Below are 22555 nucleotides of genomic sequence, written 5' to 3'. Positions count from 1 at the left end.
AAGTATCTATAACCAGTAAATAACTATGATAAGTAAGTATCAATGAACATTAAGTAACTCTGAACAGTAAGTATGTATAACCAGTGAATAACTATGATCAGTTAGTATCTGTGACACGTAAGTAATTGTGATCAGTAATTAAGTATGACCAGTAAGTAACTATGATCAGTAAGTATCTGTGACCAGTAAGTAGTAGTAGCTGCCATAGAAACGATCGAAAAATTTTAAGAAAAAAAATTAGAACTTTTCCAGTTTTCAACAGATCAAATTAGATATATAGCCATTATAATAAATCTAGAATTTAGTGTAAAATGTTATGAAAGTGGACTACTATATAATATAGCTGACATTACAAGCGATCGTTAACACTTCATAATGATACGATTCCTTTAAAGAACAGGGTATTTTATTACTATTAAAGGCACCCCAATTTACTCCCAGTGTAGACGCCAGCGTCGCTGCCTTGGTCGCTGTCGTCGCCTTGTCTTGCCAGCTGGTGGCAGCGACTGCTGACTCCGCCGGCAGAGCTGGAATCAGTTTCAGTTTCTCAGCTTTGGAGCCCAGTTCGGATCAGTTCAGTCCAACGTGCGAGCTCACAGCGACAAGTCAAGAAAAGACAAGAAAACGAACAGAAACTACAAAAAAAATATATATATACATATATAAAAAAAGCGGTCCACTTCGCCTTACTGGGGGCCAGGATTTTTGAAAGTGACTAGTGACTAGTGGCGGAAAATGTGCGGTATTTGCCCACGACAGTTTTAGAGCAGTGTGTACCCGTGTACCCAGTGTCCATACCATATCAATCGGCAATCTCCGATATCGAAACGAAACGAAACTTCAATTGCAAATCTGCAATCTAATTCCCACTGCCATTTCAAGGAGAATCGATTTTGCGGCTGACAGAGCTCGTGGATACACGCGGCGCGGAGTTTCGAGTTCAAAAATGGTGAGTAGTGAGTGCGAATGTGTGTCAGAGGCATGGGTTTAGCTTATATAGCTACAGATACATATATATATATATATATATACCCATGGAAATTATCATATCCACAAGACATAAGGCAGCACTCCCCCTCCAAGCCAAAAGCATGCCAAAGAATATTGAAAGTCCGTTGACGCAACGGAAAAATGAATGTTAAGCAGCAGCAGCAACGCCATGGCACTTAGGGAGAACGTAAATGTAGACGTAGAATGCACAGTTCAAAAATTGTATTTCAATCATAATTAATAAAGCTTATTTAAGGAATTTTTTAGAGATTTTTTAAATGATTTTAATCATCATTAAATGGGTTTACTTTTCATGGGAAAGATTTATTATGGTTTACTTTTTATGGCTCTCCAAGTTCATGTTAACAAGGCTTCGTTTATGTTTTAACTGAAAATAAAATCACCGTAAGCTAAGATTAGACCACTCAATATTTGGCCATGACTTTTATCCATAGTCTTTGTTGATTTAAAAAATTATTAATTACATTTTAAGCTTAGTCAAAGCAAGCAAATTTTAATTAATAATTGTTTATGTATAAGCCGTGGGAAATGGTTTGAAGTTATTGTTAAACTTTATACAATGTTATAGAAAATATGTAACAAATTATATTTGTTATTTATCTTAGGTTTTTTTAAAACCTGCTGTGTTTTATTTTTACTTAGTATTATTTTTAGTAGCGACTTGAAAAAGTTTAAATTCCATTAACAAATATCATTTCTCAAGTGATAAAATTACTTATTTTCAGAGTTGGTAAAATAATTATCTTGATTTAATTAATCAAATTAGTATAAACGAAGTGATAAATTTACATTTATAAAATAATACCAAGTATCTCTGTGTTAAAATCTAGTAATTGTGCCATACAAAAATTTTGAAAATGTGCGTCTGCTTGAAATAAATAAAAATCTAGTTATAAACATTTGTGAAAATGTATGTCTACTTGAAATAAATAATAATCTATTTATTTTGCTATAAAAATTTGCTAAAATTTGCTGCTTTTTCTAATAAATAATATTCTAGATTTTTGAAAATTTGATTAAGAAAATTAAAGCTTTGTTGAAATAAAGATACCTTTAAAAATTATAATGATCAGTATGCCAGATCATACAGCTTTCTATTCCCTCAAAAAAATACTTAAAAATACCCTTTATAAGCCATCTAAAAATCTACTTCTTCTTTGATATAAACTATAAATAAATACGATTTTTCTTCTGTGTATGACTGCGAGGCAGAACAAAATACTGGCTGACTGACTGGCTGGCTTTTGTTGGCCGTCTGACTGGCCGAGTGTGAGAAAAAAAAGGCAGCATAAAGCCACACGGACTTGGGCAACAACGACAACGGGTTCTGGGTACCGCTACTGCTGACCGACCGAAGTTGAAGGCAAACTTGTCAAAGACAATGAATAAAACGAAATGAAATAAACGATAAAAGCCAGTTGGGGGCCAGAAGTTGTTAAGAAACACCAAGAAAAACAACACACACACACACACAGTGGGGAAAAAGGCGGGGCGGCATTTTCAGTTTCGCTTTCAAAGGGGCTCGCACACCGTGGAGTCTCTTCAATTGGCCAATTGGCAACGGCTTTTACTTCCTCTCAGCAGCTATAGCTGCGGCTAAGAAAGAAAAGCCAAGAAACTAAAATTTAAAAATACAAAAAACGAAAACCGAAAAGCGAGCTAGTCTGGTCGAAAAAGATTTCCATTATGGCCGCAGCAGGCGGCACGCCTCAATTTAGCCAGCGAGTAAAAGTTGCAGGCGCACCACAATACCCACCACAATAGCACTAACAATAACTAGTTTTGTTTTTTACAACAATTAATATTTTTGTTTGCAAAAAGGAAAACAACAAAAGCGAAAAAGCAAAGCCAAAACCTATAACTCGCCGACTCGCCATCGATTGGCAAATAGTTGTTGGCAAAGCAAACAGAAACCAAAAAAAACTGGTCTCAACAAAATGAAAAACCCGCAAAAATTAGGTTCGAGTCTCTCTCGAAGTCCAACTCAAATATCGAAACGTAAAGTCTCGAAAAGAGTGGAAAAGCAAAAGCCAATCAAAATCCAAAACTACACTCGCTTTATAAATTAAACATTTGATTTTATGTGTCTCTCGCTTGCTCCACAATGCACTGGATCGTACAAATATATATATATACCATATATATCTATATACACTCCACTCCATCATATTTCAAAGTGTATAATGTGGAGCAGGTCGAAATGTTGTACGATTTTGAAAGAAAAGCGGCAAAAAAAACAATGCGAAATGTTAATTGACAGACGGGTCAAAGTTTTCATTAACTAACTGCCCTGATTTTTGCCTAAGTTCAGTTTTAATTAACTTTAGCATTTGGATTTTAATTAGATTTATTTCTAAAGAAGATTGCCAAAAGTATAATTTATAAGCAATAAAGGGAAACACAATAAACTCTTAAATGGTTTATAATGTTATATTAAGAGTGAGTTCTTTTAGTATAAACTTTAAAATGTATTCTGAAATTATATATCAACAGTATTCAATCTTTATTAGTTAAACATTGTTTACCAATTTCTAAATTAAGGTAGGTCAAAATTAGGTACTTCTCAGGAATAAAATACCTCTACAAAAAAAACAATGACAAATGCTAATTAATTTCCACTGCCTTGGTGCACTTTCCCGGCATTTCGCTGCTTTTTGGCTAATAACTCCCTTGGCCACCCCGCCCCGCCTTCAGTCACGCCCCTTAACAATAACAATAACAGTGACACGCGCTATTGACAGCCATGACTGACATGTGTGCAGGCCGTCACTGTCGTCAGAGTTACACGCCTGAAACGTACTGTACTGTAACTGAAACTCTCACTTTCGTTCGAAGCGGCATTTCGCTGACAATTGAATGAAAACACACACACATTTTGCTGGCAGAGAGAATTTTGTTTGCAAAACAAACCATTCAAATGGCAAAAGACAGCGGCGACGAGCTGCTCGTGTTTACATTCGAAAAGCTTCATGGAAAAATAAGTAAAAACACACAAGACAATATAATTGCAGAGCGACAGACTTTCTCCCTTACAGAAAAAACGCATTTTTCTTTACGGCCTTTTGCCAGTTTGGTATTATGTTTGTAGTTTTTTTGTTTTTTTATATCATTGTGACGGAAGTTGCTAATGCCGGCCGACTGGGCGTATACGTAATGCGAGTGTCAGCCAGCGATTACGAGGGTCCTGCCTTGTTTTATTTTCTTTATAGAGCTTACTTTTTTGCCAGATTTGGTAACCGATCGTGCAATTAGCTTGTATAAATAGAAGAAGCTATGGAAAAGTGAAATTTGTTAAGAAAAAGAAGCAATCAAAACAAGCAAATGCATTTCTATACAATTTGCTAAACCAATTAATATTTTACTTCGATATTTTAGTAACAAAAGTGTGATAAAATCTACATTTATTTATTTTTATTATTATTTACAAGATTTTCCTTTAGTTAACTATAACCTGTTGACCTTTTGTTTGCCCCAAAACTAACCCTGAATCGTTGTGACTCTTTTTTTCTTGGTGTGATTAAATCAATTTTATGGCACTTTTAAGCTTGATTTTACATAAATTAAATGCAGTCAAGCCACTCATTGTTAGCAAACACAAAGCATTTGAAGTCAAGCATTAAGCAATCTATAATATTTCCATGAAATAAATGGGAATAAATGCCACACGACTCACAAAAACAAGCTGCTCAAGTAGCTCGAGCATAATTGCGGCCAATAAAGCATTTGGCTTTAGTGCCGAGTTCGGTCAGAAAGGCCTGGAAAATATTGTATCTAGATTCTTATTCTGAGATACTGAGAGGCAGCTGTCACTTTTGGCCTAGCCCTGACAGCCAGCTGCAGGCAGGCAGTTGTTGTAGTTTTTTCTTGGCTTTCGGTTTTTTTAGGTGTGTGTTTGTGTGTAAATGTACGGAGAAAATCAAGTTGCTACCTCAGAGTCGCGCTCACTTTTATGCTGATTTGTGTGCATAGTTTGGCTGAAATCGAAACGCATCAAATGGTTATTGAACCCCTCGAAACGAGACAGTCAGTCAGTCAGAGAGACAGACAGCCAGATAAACAAACACTCTAAGAGTGAGAGTAAATCAGCAAGTCATTGCACAGCAAGAAATAATCAAATAAAGTGCCTAGAGAGATTACGATTTGCATAAAATGAAAAATATGGAAAATACACTTTAGTTAAGAGTTAGTGTTGAGGAGATTTCATTAAAATTTTCCTTGAGAAACTCACAAAGTGATTATAAAACCAATACAACTTAAATTTTCTGCCTAATTTGATTGTAGATTTCTTTAGTTTAACTCTTCATTTCAATGATTTTTCTAACGAAGAAACTAGTTTCAAATTTTGTGGCTCTCTAGCCACACAATTAAGGCAATCATCAATCAATTTCCATGACAATATTGCTCTATTAATGTCAGCTTGAAAGCATGCCGCATATTTCTCTCACTGCATGGCCACTACCAAACGAAAGACTGAGGCAACGAACTTGCTTCGCTGTGCAAGTTTCAGTTTTTAGGGTCTAGCAGGAAGTGCGACAAAAAAGCCAGGCAGCTTGTCTCGCTTTTGTTTGTGTGAGATACGAGATCCATCTTAATTACCCCGCCAGTCCAATGTCACCTCAGGGGAGTGGAGTTGGGGGGACAGCACAAAAATAAATGTTAATTATGCTTGAGCCAAATCTGAATCCATATGCTTAGGAGGGATCTACGCGTGTGTATCAATCATTTGTCAGACAAACAAACGTTGACGGTGGTGGAGGTGACAAACCGAAATAAAAGCCAATTCAACGCGAGCGGCAAACTCGTTCAGCCGCCGTCATTATATAAAAGGCGGAGTATCTATATTTATCAGTATATATATATATATATATATCCACAACGGCAGTGGCAGCGACATAATCAAAATGTCAAGTCGATGGATGGACTTGGACTGAGCCGAGCTGTTGCACAACCCTGGCTTTTTTTTAATAATTGAAACTAATTAGGCGAAAATTTATAATTTGATGGAGATGCTGGTCCATCCGTTGGCCATAATTATTAGCAAGTTGTGGAGATGATAGAAAATTAATGTTTTCTCAAGAAAACTGGGGGATTGAGGTAGCAAAATTCAATGTTAAAAAATCATAATATAATACTCAGAATGATATATACTATGGATAATCCGATATTTATCGATTATTTTAAAATTTATAAATTGATTGATAAATTGAAGAATCGCAAATATTGATAAATTGAGTCCAATTTCTCTTACTCTCTAGTTTGAATTAGCAAAATTGATGTGAAGTTTCACTCTGAGATCAAAATAGATAATATTTAAAATGATTATCGATAGTACTTGTTTAATATGGATCTATGTACTAGTTTCCGATTTATTATAAATGTATTATTTATATATAAACCAGATCTACATACGTACTTGATTGGTTTTTACTAATATTAAAAAGAAATATTAGAAAAATATTACTACAATCAATATCTTCATATATTTTAATTATCGCTTAATATAACTATGACATTTACGATAATTTCGATATATTGGTTATTGCATTTTCTACCAATCCGTATCATTTGGCCATAAATTCATCCACCCTGACAAGACTCTACGACCAGATCTGGCCAATAAAGTGACTTGACTTAATACCGTTTTACTGTCTAGGCCATAAACATGAGGCTCTCTGATCGAGGCATCAAACTGGCCACTAAACTGGCCCAGCCTCGAGGCAATCGGGCAGGCATTTAATTTGAATATTAACCATCTACGATGCCAACGGGTTTCGTGCTGATGTCTCCGATTTTGGCCAAAAGGTTAAAGTTGAAGCCAGCACCTGCTTATGGCTTTCGTCTCAACGGGAAAGATGCAAACCCCGCATTAACTTGCTGCTAATAATACAAATTTCACCGTTTCTCATAGCCGCTTCCCTATGATTTGTTGTGTGTTTTCTGTTATTATTTTTGTTGGGTTTTTTTTTCGGTCGCTTTGTTTATTAATAAAAGCGCATATATGAACTTACGTAAGGAGGCGGCTGCTGGCGCTTCTGCTGCTGCTGCTGTTGCTGCTGCTGTTGCTGCTTTTCTCCTCGTGTTGCACTTGCTGCGGGCGATGACGATGACGATGACGATGACGATGACATAATGTCCGCACAGTCAGTTCCTTATTGCCGCCAAGGGGCCGAAACACGCCTCAAGAAAGTGCCAGTGAAAATATGATTTTTCGAGAAAACCCACACACACACACAACACACTCGGTTTATGCGAAGAATCACTTTGTGAAAAGCCATTAAAAAGGAGTGCAAAATTGACTAAGTGGAGCTCCCTCACATCTTATAATTAAATGCCCAATTTGAGCTTATTCTGATTTGGTTATTTAAACAAACTTATTTATAAAAATAAGTTTCCTTTTGTACTGATCAACATCATTCTTTTTTGTAAACTTGTCACACCTAAGGGGTTATTTTTTGAGGATTTTGAATATACTTAACCCAAAGAAAAGCTTAAACCTTGAGTTTTATTTTGTGTTTAAGAGGGGGAGATTTCCCATTTCGTAATATTTATGTATTCATGAACTATATAGCATAAACGTCATAAGAGTCTGGCATTTTCCAGGCCGTTAGCTTAGACATTTGTCTGTCTCTTTGGTTTCGCCAGAGTGAGCTTCTGACAAAAAGACCCAGAAGAAATAAAGGCACTAAATGTTGAAGCCAAAACTGAAACCGAAATCTGACAAAAAGCCCAAAGAAGCTGGCGACACTGACAAATGGCGAATTCTTTACGAGGCCAAAAGCAAGACAAACAAAACAAAACTTGGTAAAGCTGGCAAAGCTGGCAAAGCTGGCAAACTGGCAAACTGGCAAACAAACGGACATAAATTTTATTGACATTATGAACAAGATCGCGGCGTGTAGGAAATGCTTGATCTGGCGGCACTGGAACGGAAGTGGAGACTGCTGTTCACTCGACTGTTGAGATTCGCTGGCATTGCATTGCCGCTGCAAGAATAATGGTTATATGTTCTCGTTCGCCGCTGTGGCTTTTGCTACTTCTGCCACTTTTTTGTGATAGTGACTCAGCAAACAGTTGGCCTTTTTATGTTATGTGTGTGCCTCACTCACGTTTGGGACATTAAAAACGTCAAAGCGACATGCAGTTCCATAATTCAATGGGTGCGTCAAGAAAACCACAGAGAGGGATATGTGTTGCTTAATCCATCATAAGATGAGGTGCTCAAAGGGACTGTCTGGGTCTACCAGGTGATTATGGTGACTAAAATGTAGTATTTTATATGAACTTTGTGGGGAAGAATATGACAAAAAATAATAGGTAATAATGTTTATCATGATTTAACAAAGGAATAATCATTTTTTGAGGCACTTTACGAAAATATATAAGTGGGTGTTAAATAATAGCATACTGAAGGTTAATTCAAAATATTACAGAATCTATAAGTAACATTTTGTTTAGAAATGACAATATTTTGAGAAATAATAGTAGAAACTAAAAGTCCCAAAAAAATGTATTATTATTTGGCATAAAACTATACCTTTATAATATTTTATAGACAACAAGAAAGAAATCTAAGTTTAAGAAGCTCAAGTTTGTATATTCTTGCAGTTTACAATTGAACTATAGAATCGAATCATAAATCAATCATAGCTAAGCTTTAAATATTTGCACTCCTTTAATAGATATTTATAAATGACCATTTTTTCTTCAAACTAAATATTTAAAAAACACATAACTAAGCCTAAAAAGCATTAATTTTAATTCGGAAAGCTTTCCCATGTTAGTCTATATTACATTAATAAATCTGCATACTGAATTTAACATTTTTGAAACATCAAATTTTTTATGAATTTTTGACAATTGTGACGATGTAAACCCTTAAAAAATTTTGAAAAAAAAAAAAAAAAAATTTTTTTGCTGAACCAAGCCAGATCGATTTGGCTTTTTAAGCTGATCAAGAATATATATGATTTATGGGGTCGGAAATGGCTGCTTAACTAAATTTGAAGCTTCTGACTAAAAATATAATATATTTTACCCTCCAAGGGTACAATACCATTTTCCATAGACAAGTTTTTTTATATGGTTCAATCTAGGAATTCCAAATTAATATTTTGACATTTCCTTTGATTCCTGCTTAAAGAACATATAGAATTTCCTACAAAAAACTCCTTAAAAATATCTACAACTCCCAAAAACCAGCAGCAAATGTATTTTTCTCCTTTTTCTTGCCTCTCTTCGACTCCATTATTTTAGTCTTCCTAAATTTTTCTCGACTCCATTATTCTTGACTTTCTACATTTTTCTCAGTGTAAGAAGCCCTAGAACTGGCTCACGAAATTTTAGCACAAATTTCATATATATTTCGTTGACTTTATGCCAAGTCTGGGCTGTTGCTGTTGCTCCAACTCGTTTTGTTTTTTACTTTTTTAAAAACGTCAATGGCCGATTCAGGGTTATGCTGCAACAGGAAGTAATTGCCAGAGAGACCAAGCCAGCCAGATCAGTTAAGATCAGAAGGAATCCGGCAAAAGGCACCGCACCGCACCCAAAAACTGTACTGTAATTGGTTAATTGAAATCGCATATTCCCGCCCTGGCCAGTACCAACTAATTGGTATAAGCCGCAGTGTGATTATTCTAATTGATTCGTCGTGAACCAGTTTCGCTTTAAGTACAACTGACTCATTCAATTTTGCTCTGGACTCGTTTGTGGATTGCGCAAGGTCGTCTGGTCGTGGCAGGACAGGTGCTCACGACTTGGCTTAATTGTGACGTATGCAACTGGTTCACCAAAATACAAAATACAAACCAAAAAAAAAAAAACAAAGTAGTTAGCCGCAAAATCAAAGCCAAGCTAAAATATTGCCCAAAACAGTTATGACTTATGGCTCAAGACAACGTCGGGCTTCCAAAAATTCCACATCCCACACGCGTCTCGCGGCTTTTCTTTAATTTTCTCTGTGCGATTATTTTTTTGTATTTTAATTTTGTTTCAACTCTTTTTTACTTTTTGCTGTTTCTTTTTTTTTTTTTTTTTGCTGGTGCTCCGTCGTCTCTCACCTTGAGCTTAATTTCGGTCAAGCAAAAAGGCGTTCAAGATTTAATTAAATATAGCGGAGCGACAAACGAACAGAGACGGTTGGACAACAACATCGACATCGACAGCCGCTAAAATGGTAAATGGATGAGGGGAAAGCCGCTAACGGCCACATTTAAATAAATCGCACTTCAAACCAGCTTTCGAGCGTGCGCATGCGCACCAACTGCATCTCCACTGAAAACGAAAGACTTAGGCGACGAACGCGACGAAAGCATGGCCACATTTGTTGCACTGCCTCAACGTTATTTCTCTTTTTTTCGCCCATGATTAATGCAACATTTTGCGCAATTTGTCGCGCCTGTTGAAAGTATATTGAGGGAGCACGATCATAAGCACCAGCAACAGCAACAGTCAGCATTAAATGGCAAACAAAAGCCAGAAAAAATGTACGCAAATGAATTGCAATTTCTTGCGCTTTCTGTGCTTTCGTGCAAGTGAAATCCAACAATCACACACAAAACAGCTCATATTTTTAAGATACCCTCGATATTAATGAGTTAAGAGGGGTATTTATGACTCTATATAAACAAGAATAAAATATGTAAAAGGTTCAGAAGTTTTAAAATATTACTATGAGTTCGTATATTGAAGGTTTTATTAATAGTATTTATTATATATAACTTAGAAGCCTTAAGCTTTCTTTCTCTTTATTTTCATTTTACTTCCTTTATTTATTATAGTAATTTATTTATCCTATTGAATATTAAATAAGACTGTTTCCTAATAGTCTTACCATTTTATATAGTTTTAAAAAAGTTATATCTATATTTTGTACAACTAAATCTTAGGGTATCCCCAAATCCTAAACCCCTGCTCTAAAGAAAATGCAATTTTCTCTGATTTTTCATTTGGACTTGCTGTTTCTTTTTCTGTTTTTCTTGCTGTTTTTTTTTGCGCAAGACAATTGAACAAATCCAATCATGCTGCTGGAATGCAGTTGGCTTGTCTCTCTCCTTGTAACCAACCATTGGTGGCACCCGGTACTCCCCCTCTCTCTTTTTCTATTATTTATTGACTTTTATTTGGTGCTGTCGTAACCACAGTCAAACGCAAAAAACCAAACACAGACACACGATTAGGCGGCTCTTTTTTAAGCCAATAAAGAAATGTTAGGATAGGCAAGGAGTTACACACTAAAAATATTAAAATATTTAAAAGAAAATTCATATTTTTAAATAGCAGAAAATAGAATTTCACTAAACAAAAGAATATTCCGTGTTATTCTTTGGTGTAAAGTTAAAAGAAATTATAATAGGTATAAAGAATTAAAAATAAATAAGAAAAGAAAAGGCTCTGCCTTTCTGATTACTTAATTGCATTATAGTTACATTATACTTAATGAGATTTTAAGGTAAATTAATGGAATATCTACTAAAGGTATTATGACACCACATTTTTGATTTCTTTCTTGGAAAGTACTTCTAAAGAAGAAGATTTAATTAGAAAATAGACTAGAGTCTAAATTTTCTTTAACTCTAAAAGTTATGTAATAAATTATTAGAAATACTTTTCTAAATTATTTTGATTTTTCTAATATCTATCAGACCTTTTCTCATTAAATTAAGTTCCTATCACTGAAACCAACAATTAAGTATAATATTTTCTTAGTGCAAAACTAAGTATTTTTCCAAAGTTTTCCCCCTGTGTAACTTGGCTTTGCTCCAGCGAGCCGTTAGACAACATGGACACTAGTTAATGATACCAACAAAACACACAATGGACATTTGTGGAAAACTTTGCAATGCGATTTGGACAATTGCCCGAAATGGACAAACGAAACACACACACACACACATTTTACGCAAGAATTGTATTGAAAGATGATTTGCTAAAGCAAAAAAGTGGTAATAAAATTGAATATATATAAATATAAGAAACAGAAAAAAGCAGGCATTCTGAGAGTGGGATTTTCGCTTTCGCACAAGGAAAATGAAAGGCATTTGAGAGCCAAGCCCGAACCCGGTGCCCAGTTGGATTTCTCTTTACGGTCATTCCGTTCATGTTTATTTCCGCGCCCAGTTCCAGAGCCAGAGATCCAAAGCGAGAGCAAACCAGTTGGTCCAGTCCGAGTCCAATCCCCAATATACAGCCTCCGTCTCCCCATGGCAAACTCTGTCTAAATGGCCACACGCGATAAGGAACCTTTTGCGTTAGCTGCTTTTGCTTCGAGAGACTCTTGGTAATTTATGCAGCCGTAAATTAATTTAAATAAATAGCCCAAAAACAAAAAAAAAAAGGTATATATCCAAGCCGAAACCAGTTTCACTTTTTTATGTTTTGTTCGAGCAATCGAAAGATCTAAGGAAATTGCGATCCACTGAGAACGACATGGACACGGGGATTAATTGCGGGGATGTGACCATAAATTAGTTAACCTTTTTTGGTGACACGACCTTGAGCGATACCTGGCCAGGTATATATCCAAAGTTATACAAAGTTAGCTTTCTAACTGTAAGATTTGGCACTTAAAAATCAACTCATGCCTGTGCCAATTCTGGCCATTTCTCTCTAACTGTTTGTTGGTTTTTGAGGGCCTGAGGCTTAATTTGCATAACCTCGCCGTTGTGTAAGGTGTTCTTAATGGAGATGCCAGCGGAATGACCAAACAGGTGAACGGCTAATGGCCCAGAGAGGCTCTTAATAATATAGGTAAAGGTATTGCCAAAAAATATCTACAAAACTACAAGTAAAAATAAACATAAACAAAAGCCATGTGAAAGGTACACATAAAGAATTTAGTATTTGTCTAGGCAAACATAAAACTAGATATTTTTTAAACATATAACAGCATTCTCTTTCATTTTGTTAGATTTTTAAGGTTAATGGTTTTCGTTGGAAACTTTAAAATAAAATTTGTTTAGATTTGTTTAGATTTAATTGAAGATACTGTCAGCACGTTGCATTTAATTGGCGTGTCGTTAGATTTATCTTTGCTAATGTTTAGGTCAAAGCCAAGCTCGCCATTTATAATTAATTATTCTTTTCCTAATGCTATTTATTTTTTTTTTATTTTTTGCTTAAGCAGGAAATCATAATAGCTAATTTTGGTTTCTTTATTCTTAATTCGTGGTGCTTTATTTAAGTCATTTTTAGACTCGATTTTCATAGTTTTCAGAAACTATTAATGAAGCTTATAAGTTATTCAAGCAAACAGGTTTTGTTATTCTTTTTTTCTTTTTAGATATCATTAATATTTCCACACTTTCACTAATCAAAAGTAAATTTAAGAAGTTAGCAGGGAATTGTTTAAATGTAGAAAAAGTTATTAGATGTTTTAACTAATGATCTCTATTATTATTTGTAAATATTTAATGATATTTTCTTGTGACAATTTAAAGTACCATCTGTGTTAGCTTTCAATAAATATTTCAGCATGTTTTGAGTACTAAAAAAGTCCATAAATTTACATATGAAATGTGAAAAACGACCAGCCTCTTCCCGTCACTTTGGAGAACCCAGGTGAATGGGTCTGGAGGTCACCCTGGTCGCAGAGGAACTGCCTTTCAAAGTCGAGTGACTCTTCACAAAAACGGCTAATAAGCGTCCAAAGTGCAACTGAAGATGTTAGGCCAAAATTTTAAACAGCTCTATAAGCACTCGCTCCCCCCTCAAAGACAATGAACAATAAACAATGGAGGGGCCGGCACAGGCGCATAACTTGTGACAGTCGAGTTGAATAATTATGGGCAGCAACAACGGGCTAATTGTTAATTAGTTTGGCCGAGCAATCGACTCGGATCAGGTCGGTGAGGAACTGGGTCAATGTCGCGATGCGATGCGACGTGTTTGGATGGGTTTCGTGGGCGCCGAAGGGAACTGACCCCGCGGGATCACACTTGTGCCAAGTGCTCGAATGACCTTCCCTGTGGCCCAATTTCAGGTGGCAGCCGGCGAACAAGTGCCACGTAATTTGTCGAAATACGACATGCTCCACCTCCCCACATATAAATAAATCACAGATTATTAATCGTACATCAAAGCATAAACCCCGAGTGATTAATTACATTTTGTTTCTCATTTCTTTCACAGTTTCCACCGCGATTGCTGCGAATCGCTTTTGTGATATGTTTGCTTATTGTCTTGCTCTCACCTGCCACAGACAGTGCGCAAAGTAAGTAGATTTAATTAATAAGAATATTAAGTATAATAAGAAAGGGTATAAAAACAGGTGACAATCAAAAAAGTTTACCAAGGGGACACCCGGGTTTGAACCGGGGACCTCTCGATCTGCAGTCGAATGCTCTACCACTGAGCTATATCCCCACTTATATAAGGAGCCAGAATTAACCCAAAAAACGGCACTCGATCTTGGAGCGTGGGTGTGGTTTATAGCGTATCTTTGACTATTTTTAGTTTCTTCTTTAGTCGTTCACATTTCTTCTGTAGTTGGTGGGCGGAAGTTGATAAACAACAATGCCTTTTCATATTTTGTAAGCCCTTGTATTGGTTATCTGTCACTATCACTATCACTTCAGCACTTCAATTGTTGCTTAACCCATTGAGAAAATTAATTAGAGAAAGGCAAAAGGGCGGGGCAGCCAAGCCCCAGCTAGATAACACCTTAACTCTTAATTAAGCGGTAATTAAAAACGAATTATATAAAGAAACAAAGAAATGAAGGAAAACAAATGGCAAAGACAAAACAGAAGTCTATTAAACATCAGCTTTCATATAACACGTTTTAATTCCAAATGAATCAAAGGCTGCAGACCGAGATGGGATAGTTCATTAATGATAATAAAGTCTTTTATCCAAAATAAGCTTCGTACAAGGTACGAAAAATTTGCAAATTTTAAAGACCATAAAATGGGAACCCCAAATAAAACATTAAATATATTTAATGTTTGCATAAAACTTAAATACAAAACAGAAAAAGCCTCGATTTAAAAAGTTATTAAAACTTTTAAGGTTTGATTTTCAACAAACAATTTCCACAAACACCGCTTAAGGGCTTTAAGTCCACAAATGTGGATTACATTCCAGGATCTACCTAGTTCCCCTAAGAGAGCATACTTCCCAATTAAGTTTCGTTGGTTTGCATTAAGCTTTCAAGGGCAATTATCTTATCAGAAACAAAATCTAACGGCAGCGTCGATTAACCATAATGTATGTAAAAGAGGGCGAAAAAAAATATATGATCTTCTTACTCACTCTGTTTCTTGATGCGGAAAGTCCCAACGAAAGCGCTTTTGTATCTCTGTTTCTCTCTTTCTTGATGAAGTTCACAAATATGCACTGAAAACAAATTCAGGACAGAGAAAATAAGTCAAAATTAATACGAAACCGAGTCGGAAACTAAAGGGACTTGTTTAAAACACTGGCACTTCGTGAATTTTCTGTTCCTCATTCGCTCTTTAAGTGTACGTCACCCAAGCGTAGATTTTCCTACTCCTAATCCCTATTTTCGAACTATGATCCGTTTTCCAACTCACCGGAAGGCTGGTTCTTGACAGGGGGACACAGCATCCACGAATATCACCACTGGCGACGATTTTCCGACCGTTTTCCCCACTTTCCGCACATTTTTTGTTTGAGCTGCACGTTTTCACACCGATCGAAGCAAACGCAAGTGCAAAGTGCAAGGGAAATGGCAAAATTATTGGAATATCGGAATGTGACGAAATATATGGGAAGAGCTTAAACGGGAAGCTGCGAGGTGTGGAGAGCGACACTCTCGGATATTGGAAAACTATGCCAGCGAAAGCTTTGCATCCAATATTCACTTCCAACGAGAAATATGTTCTACCAACTTTCGAGGGCTCGCCTAAACCAAGATTTATCTATATTATTTATGAACATTTGTAATGTTTTCTATTGATACAATACAAAAAGTTCATGTCTTGGAGTACAGGAAAATATTTTGAAAGCCGTCATAGTTATGGCCTAAAATTATAAATACATTGCAAGAATATAAAAAAAAAATGTAATCTAAAATATTCATTAAAAGAAAATAAATAAAAAAAAACAAGGGGACACCCGGGTTTGAACCGGGGACCTCTCGATCTGCAGTCGAATGCTCTACCACTGAGCTATATCCCCATGTTGGCAGGCGGTGGCTAAGCTGCTACTTGACAACTGGCATCGATGTTCTTATTGGAATCGAACATGCTCGATGGTTGTCTGTTGGGAATTTAACCCTCGGCTGGGCAGACGATTTAAGCAGCCAAGTTATAAATAAAACAACTTTGCAATTATACAACCGATTATACATGAAATTAAAATGCAATTATTTATGGCTCTTGCAGAAACATAAAAATGGATATTTAAGCATTTAATAATGGCCGCAAATTACAAGCTATTTGTACAGATTATTACGTGCAATGGAAAAAATAATTTATTGGCCAAGGAAACCAGAAAAATGAATTATTATTTAAATAAAATAATGATTTATTTTTATAGCTTACTTGTAGAACACCCCTTTAAAAATACTTTGCTAGCAAAAAAGTTTACCTAGGGGACACCCGGGTTTGAACCGGGGACCTCTCGATCTGCAGTCGAATGCTCTACCACTGAGCTATATCCCCAAGTGTGACTGCAGGCTCCACAGCAGCCTCCAAGTGCCAATAATTGACTGTTTTAACTTAAAATTACTTGAGAACAGAGCCTGATATCAGCAGGAATTACCCCTACAGTTCCTAAAAAAATAAAAGATAAGGACTGATCGGAAAAGAATTCTAAAAAAAAAGAAGTGCAACAAAAAAGTTTACCAAGGGGACACCCGGGTTTGAACCGGGGACCTCTCGATCTGCAGTCGAATGCTCTACCACTGAGCTATATCCCCAGTTGGAGTTCGAGCGGCCAAACGGCAACTAGAGGCGCCCGGCGAGCCGAGTGAGAGAGCTAAAAATAGCATTAGCACAGTACAGCCACCGCCTTCGCCCGCACACCCACCTCCCACCCCTCTCTTTATTTGGTGCTGGCACACTGTGTGTGTGTTTGCGTGTGTGTGGGCTTGCGCAGTGGAAAAATGCAAAAGATACGGCCATTAAATGAAATATTTAAACAGGTTTAGCAATATAATCTCGCATTGTTATTTCTGCTGCAACAATTTCAACTCATTTAGCGAAATTAACAAATGAAACCGGTGTGGGCCAAGCCGTATTCCATTAATAATTACGAATGCATGTTTGCTTTGGCATCAAGCCCAAAAGCAATATCTCTCTCTCTCTACCTTTCGATATCTTAATTACTGGTGGGGATGCTTGGAGAACCGCATAAATCTCAGCGTCACGACTTATGCCAGAGGTTTTTGGCATAATCAAAATGAATTTCGATGTACGAACATTAATTTGAAATTATCGACACTCGACAATCGCAAGTGGTTGACAATCCAATCGGCAATTGCCACTACGATCAGCGGATTGAGATCGAGATTGCGACAGCAGCCCCGTCATTACCACACATTGCCGCACCGATGGCCTGACGGATGACAGGTGCACACACAACAACAGCATCGCTCAGGTGTCAGCTACTGTACTTTACGCTGTCTCCATGGGCTTGGGATTGTGCAACCCGTGGGCAAGGTCAAGTTTTGAACACTTTTGTGGGTCACAAGTGGGCGAAGCACTTGATTTGAAAGGGGAGTGTATGGTACAACTTATTTAAAGCTAAGAAAAGGGTAACTAATTAACTTTTAATCATTGTAAACCCTTCAAATCCTATCCTTCCAAATATAATTAACAATTGAAATTCCCTTTTCAGCTAAAACCCGTCGACGCCTGCGACGTCCCACAACATCGGTCAGCTCTTCAAGGAGCAACCTCATCGAGTCCAAGAAGTCCACTGAGGCACCTGCTCCAGCGGCAGAGAAGCGCAGTGATCAGATCACAGCCGCCACCACAACCAGTGTCCGGCGCACTCGTCTCCGCTCCAAGGCGAAACTGGGCGGAGCAGCTGCCGGAGCAGCAGCAGCAGCGGCTGGTGGATCTGCCCTGGTGGCCAGTGGATCTTCCCTTAAGGGCAAAAAGACCAAGGTGGATGATGGCACGCCCAAGATTGTGTGCTACTACACCAACTGGTCGCAGTATCGTGTCAAGATTGGCAAGTTTGTGCCAGAAGATATACCCGCCGATCTCTGCACTCACATTATCTTTGCCTTTGGCTGGCTGAAGAAGGGCAAGCTGAGCTCCTATGAGTCCAACGATGAGACAAAGGACACCACCCCGGGTCTCTACGAGCGAATGATGAACCTGCGCAAGGCAAATCCCAAGTTGAAGGTGGGTTAACTTTAAGCAAATAAAAGGTATTCGGAATCGAATTCTTTTTTCCCAATTTACAGATCCTTTTGGCTTTGGGAGGTTGGTCCTTTGGCACTCAGAAGTTCAAGGATATGTCGGCCACACGTTACACCCGCCAGACCTTTGTGTACTCCGCCATTCCCTTCCTGCGCAAGCGCGGATTCGATGGCCTGGACATGGATTGGGAATACCCCAAGGGATCTGATGACAAGAAGAACTTTGTCCTGCTGCTGAAGGAGCTGCGCGAAGCCTTCGAGGCCGAGGCCCAGGAACTGAAGAAACCCCGTCTCTTGCTCTCCGCGGCAGTACCTGTAGGACCCGACAATGTTCGTGGTGGATACGATGTCCCCGCCATCGCCAGTTATTTGGATTTCATCAACCTGATGGCCTACGATTTCCACGGCAAATGGGAACGCGAAACGGGACACAATGCTCCTTTGTATGCTCCCTCTACCGACTCCGAGTGGCGCAAACAGTTGTCCGTGGACAATGCAGCCAGTTTGTGGGTCAAGCTGGGTGCTCCCAAGGAGAAACTGGTCATTGGCATGCCCACCTATGGACGCTCCTTCACACTGGCCAATACCGATAAGCATGGTCCCAATGCTCCAGCCTCGGGAGGTGGACGCGAAGGTGTCTACACTAAGGAGAGTGGTTTCCTGGCCTACTACGAGATCTGCGAGATGCTGCTCAATGGCGCTGTCTATGTCTGGGATGATGAGATGAAGGTTCCCTATCTGGTGGACGGTGATCAGTGGGTTGGTTTTGACGATGAGCGAGCCATCAGGAACAAGATGCATTGGATCAAGTCGAATGGTTTCGGAGGTGCCATGGTCTGGACCATTGACATGGATGACTTCAAGGGTGAGGTATGCGGCGGAAATGTCAAATATCCGCTGATTGGAGCCATGAGGGAAGAGCTGTTGGGCATCTCCCGCGGCAAGGAGGCCAAGGATATGAACTGGACAGCCATTGCGGCCACGTTCGAGGATATTGAAGAGGTGGGTCTCGATTACTTTCGATTTATGCAACACTTTAGTAATTCTTATCTTCATTTTATATTCCAGAAACCTGAGCCTATCAAGATCTCGGTGGATGAGGTCCTGAACAAGGTACGCAAACCCCAGATCCTCAAGAAGCAGCGCATCAAGTCTGGAGCCAATGCGGTTGACACAAACAGTAAGTTTACATAGAAATACTTTTCCAGGGAGGCAAATCTCTAATCAAAACTCTATATCCCTAGCTCGTCCCGCTCAGGTGTTCTGTTACCTGACCAGTTGGTCGGCCAAGCGACCAGGAGCAGGCAAATTCCAGCCGGAGAACATTGATCCTAAGCTCTGCACCCACATTGTGTATGCCTTTGCCACGTTGCAGGATTACAAGCTGACGGAAGCCACCGATGATGATCCAGAGAACTATGAGAGTGTCATTGCTTTAAGGGATGCTAATCCCGATCTACAGATCCTGCTGGCCATCGGTGGTTGGGCCTTTGGCTCCACTCCCTTCAAGGAGCTCACCTCCAATGTGTTCCGTATGAACCAGTTTGTCTATGAGGCCATTGATTTCCTGCGTGACTACAAGTTTAATGGCTTGGACGTGGACTGGGAGTATCCCCGTGGTGCCGAGGATCGTGTGGCCTATGTGAGTCTGCTAAAGGAGCTTCGAGTGGCCTTCGAGGGTGAGGCCAAGTCATCGGGATTGCCGCGTCTCCTGCTCACCGCCGCTGTGCCTGCCTCCTTTGAGGCCATTGCCGCTGGCTATGATGTTCCGGAGATCTCCAAGTACTTGGATTTCATTAATGTAATGACCTACGACTTCCATGGTCAGTGGGAACGCACTGTGGGTCACAATTCACCGCTGTTTGCTTTGGAATCTGCCACTGGTTATCAAAAGAAACTGACTGTGGACTATAGTGCCAGGGAGTGGGTGAAGCAGGGTGCTCCCAAGGAGAAGCTCCTCATTGGCATGCCCACCTATGGCCGCAGCTTTGAGCTGGTCAACGACACACAGTTTGATATTGGGTCACCCTCGTCGGGTGGCGGCAAGGCCGGCAAGTTCACCAATGAGGCTGGATTCCTAAGCTACTATGAGGTTTGCTCCTTCCTGGCAGCGGATAATACCACACTGGTGTGGGACTCGGAGCAGCAGGTGCCTTTCGCTTATCGCGGCAACCAGTGGGTGGGCTTTGATGATGAGCGGTCGCTGAAGACCAAGGTGGGTGGGATTTGTAATATATTTAAAGAGTTACTTACTCAGTTCTTGATTTCCAGACCGAATGGCTGAAGGAGCAGGGCTTTGGTGGCATCATGGTGTGGTCCATTGACATGGATGACTTCTCCGGACGCTGCGGCAGTGGCAAGTATCCTTTGCTGACTGCCTTGAACGATGAGCTGAAGGACTACAAGGTGGAGCTGGACTATGATGGACCCTATGAGTCCCATGGTCCACGAGGAGCCTACACCACCAAGGATCGTAAGTGTTTATTAGTATTTGATATATATTATAAAGATTTAATTAACACTTACCATTCATTTTAGCCCACGAGGTGACCTGTGCGGAGGAGGATGGCCACATTAGCTACCACAAGGACTGGGCCGACTGCACCCACTACTACATGTGCGAGGGCGAGCGTAAACACCACATGCCGTGTCCTGCCAACCTGGTCTTCAATCCCCAGGAGAACGTCTGCGATTGGCCCGAGAACGTCGAGGGTTGCCACGCGCCAACGGAGGCGCCAGCCTAAGTGAGATCTGTGGAAGAAAAAGATGTTAATATTGTTAATATAATATTATAAAAAACGATGCCCTAAATTTAGTTTTTAAACGCGAAACTGCCACGAAACAACTCTTTTTTTGCTGCCGCCGTCCCCGCCCGAAACTAACGAAATACTCGAGACACAAGAACGTTGCTAAATTTCGTCTGAATTTTTTGTACACTAATTAATAGGTCTAACTTAGTGAAGTAAGTAGTTTTTATGTCTTAGTTACAAATTCGCACAAGAAACAAAGAAAACTGAAAAACACAACCGGAAAACTTTCTTCTAGGATTCGAAACACTAACACTTGCACTCTCTTCGCACCCCGTTCTATATGGTTTATATGGAAAGCGATCGTAACTTCCATATAGCAAACTGTGATAATCATAAGAGATCAATAACCAAAACCAGATCGGCCCTAGAAATCACTATCTAAATTGTTGTACCCTCAAAAAGTAAACAAAAAACCAAGCGAAACAGTTTCCGCTTTAAACTTTCTGTCGCTATTATACTTTCTTTCTAAAAACACAACTGGCACACAGTGAAAATTTGTACATTTTCAAGTTTTAATAATAACACTTGTATTATAGAGTTGTAATTTACGTAGTTAAAATAAAAATATAAAAACCAAGCCGCAGGGTTTTAATTTACTTTGAACAAAAGGTTCCTCTTTTCTTAAGATTTAATTCTTAAATGTATTCCACATGGCCCCAAGTCTTGCGACAGGGCACTACTAAAAATTATTTTAGACTCATTAGAGTGCTCCTCTCCACGGAAATCTTTAGTAAAAGGCGAAAGATTTATTCGACAACTGAAGAGAAGCCAGAGTGATTTGACCACTGTTTTCCTCGGGTACTCCATTAGGGCGCTGCTTGAATTGGTTGGGAATTATACGCACGTGAGCTCGAACGAAATGCGTCGAAAACTGTTGCACTCTTTTAGGTGCTAAATATGAAAGTCACCCTCGACTCTCAGAGCGGCAATTGCCGAGTGCGCATGCCCTCGCATTATGGTTTGTTTTGAATTGAGCCGGCAAATCATTATTGTTTCTATATATTATATAGGGCCGATCTAGTGCCTTATATACAAAATTAACTAGCATATCAAGGGAAAGAATTTTACCCTGTGACTTATCTGTGTTACGTTTGTTATCATTTTATTTTTATTAACCCTCTTTAACCCCGGGAGATTGTAATAGCACATTCTTATCAAAGGTGGCATTGGAAATATTTTAAGGCTGAAATTTTTGCTTAATTTTATAAAATATTTTGGTATTAAAATTAATTTCTTTTAGGACATATCTAATCAAATATTAAACATTTATAGACTTTTTGTCTAGTTTAATATATGTAATATCTTAAACGGATTTGTAGGACAATATTTTTATCCCTCTGCGTGCTTTTCCAAAGAGTATATAATATATACAATATATATAATATATATATAATTTTATAGT

At 38.6% G+C, this 22555-nt stretch overlaps 1 protein-coding gene, 2 long non-coding RNA genes and 5 other non-coding genes across 11 annotated transcripts in view; 1 reads left to right on the top strand and 7 right to left on the bottom strand.

Annotated features, from left to right (window-relative positions):
• Positions 1–15763, bottom strand: part of LOC110182796 (uncharacterized) — a 39070-nt gene extending 23307 nt beyond the window's left edge. For 2 of the 4 annotated variants that reach the window (XR_015273027.1, XR_002319583.2), the window contains exons 1-2: positions 15543–15707; positions 15262–15345 (exon numbers count right to left, since the gene is read on the bottom strand). This is a non-coding gene — a long non-coding RNA (uncharacterized LOC110182796). Of the gene's footprint in view, positions 1–15261; positions 15346–15542 lie in introns of all 4 variants that reach the window. The other 2 variants (XR_015272998.1, XR_015273005.1) reach the window with 2 other exon arrangements.
• On the top strand, positions 527–21730 carry Cht7 (chitinase 7). Its single transcript, XM_086838847.1, has 7 exons — positions 527–949; positions 14140–14221; positions 17812–18326; positions 18389–19523; positions 19588–20558; positions 20615–20816; positions 20882–21730. The coding sequence occupies exons 1-7, from the start codon at positions 947–949 to the stop codon at positions 21085–21087; spliced, it is 3114 nt and encodes a 1037-aa protein (XP_086694973.1). The 5' UTR covers positions 527–946; the 3' UTR covers positions 21088–21730.
• TRNAC-GCA (transfer RNA cysteine (anticodon GCA)) lies at positions 14302–14373 on the bottom strand. Its single transcript has one exon. It is a non-coding gene; the product is annotated as a tRNA-Cys (tRNA).
• Positions 16078–16149, bottom strand: TRNAC-GCA (transfer RNA cysteine (anticodon GCA)). Its single transcript has one exon. It is a non-coding gene; the product is annotated as a tRNA-Cys (tRNA).
• TRNAC-GCA (transfer RNA cysteine (anticodon GCA)) lies at positions 16563–16634 on the bottom strand. Its single transcript has one exon. It is a non-coding gene; the product is annotated as a tRNA-Cys (tRNA).
• On the bottom strand, positions 16820–16891 carry TRNAC-GCA (transfer RNA cysteine (anticodon GCA)). Its single transcript has one exon. It is a non-coding gene; the product is annotated as a tRNA-Cys (tRNA).
• LOC147644892 (uncharacterized) lies at positions 20931–21890 on the bottom strand. Its single transcript, XR_015273028.1, has 2 exons — positions 21751–21890; positions 20931–21094 (listed from the first exon to the last, which is right to left on the bottom strand). It is a non-coding gene; the product is annotated as an uncharacterized LOC147644892 (long non-coding RNA).
• Positions 21818–21930, bottom strand: LOC147644891 (U5 spliceosomal RNA). Its single transcript, XR_015273124.1, has one exon. It is a non-coding gene; the product is annotated as a U5 spliceosomal RNA (small nuclear RNA).
• Between the last annotated feature and the right edge of the window lie 625 nt (positions 21931–22555).

The sequence above is a fragment of the Drosophila serrata genome, unplaced genomic scaffold (genome assembly GCF_035046125.1).
Source record: "Drosophila serrata isolate PLE 108 unplaced genomic scaffold, ASM3504612v1 contig_71, whole genome shotgun sequence".
Lineage (NCBI taxonomy): Eukaryota > Metazoa > Arthropoda > Insecta > Diptera > Drosophilidae > Drosophila > Drosophila serrata.
Note: the sequence above shows the minus strand (reverse complement) of the source record. Positions and strands in the feature narration are given on the sequence as shown.

What these genes read in the sequence shown, in the direction of transcription:
- Cht7 (XM_086838847.1), top strand. An exon ending in CAATGCGGTTGACACAAACA is followed by an intron (nt 19,524 to 19,587) that starts GTAAGTTTACAT and finishes CTATATCCCTAG; the next exon opens with CTCGTCCCGCTCAGGTGTTC. An exon ending in AGCGGTCGCTGAAGACCAAG is followed by an intron (nt 20,559 to 20,614) that starts GTGGGTGGGATT and finishes CTTGATTTCCAG; the next exon opens with ACCGAATGGCTGAAGGAGCA.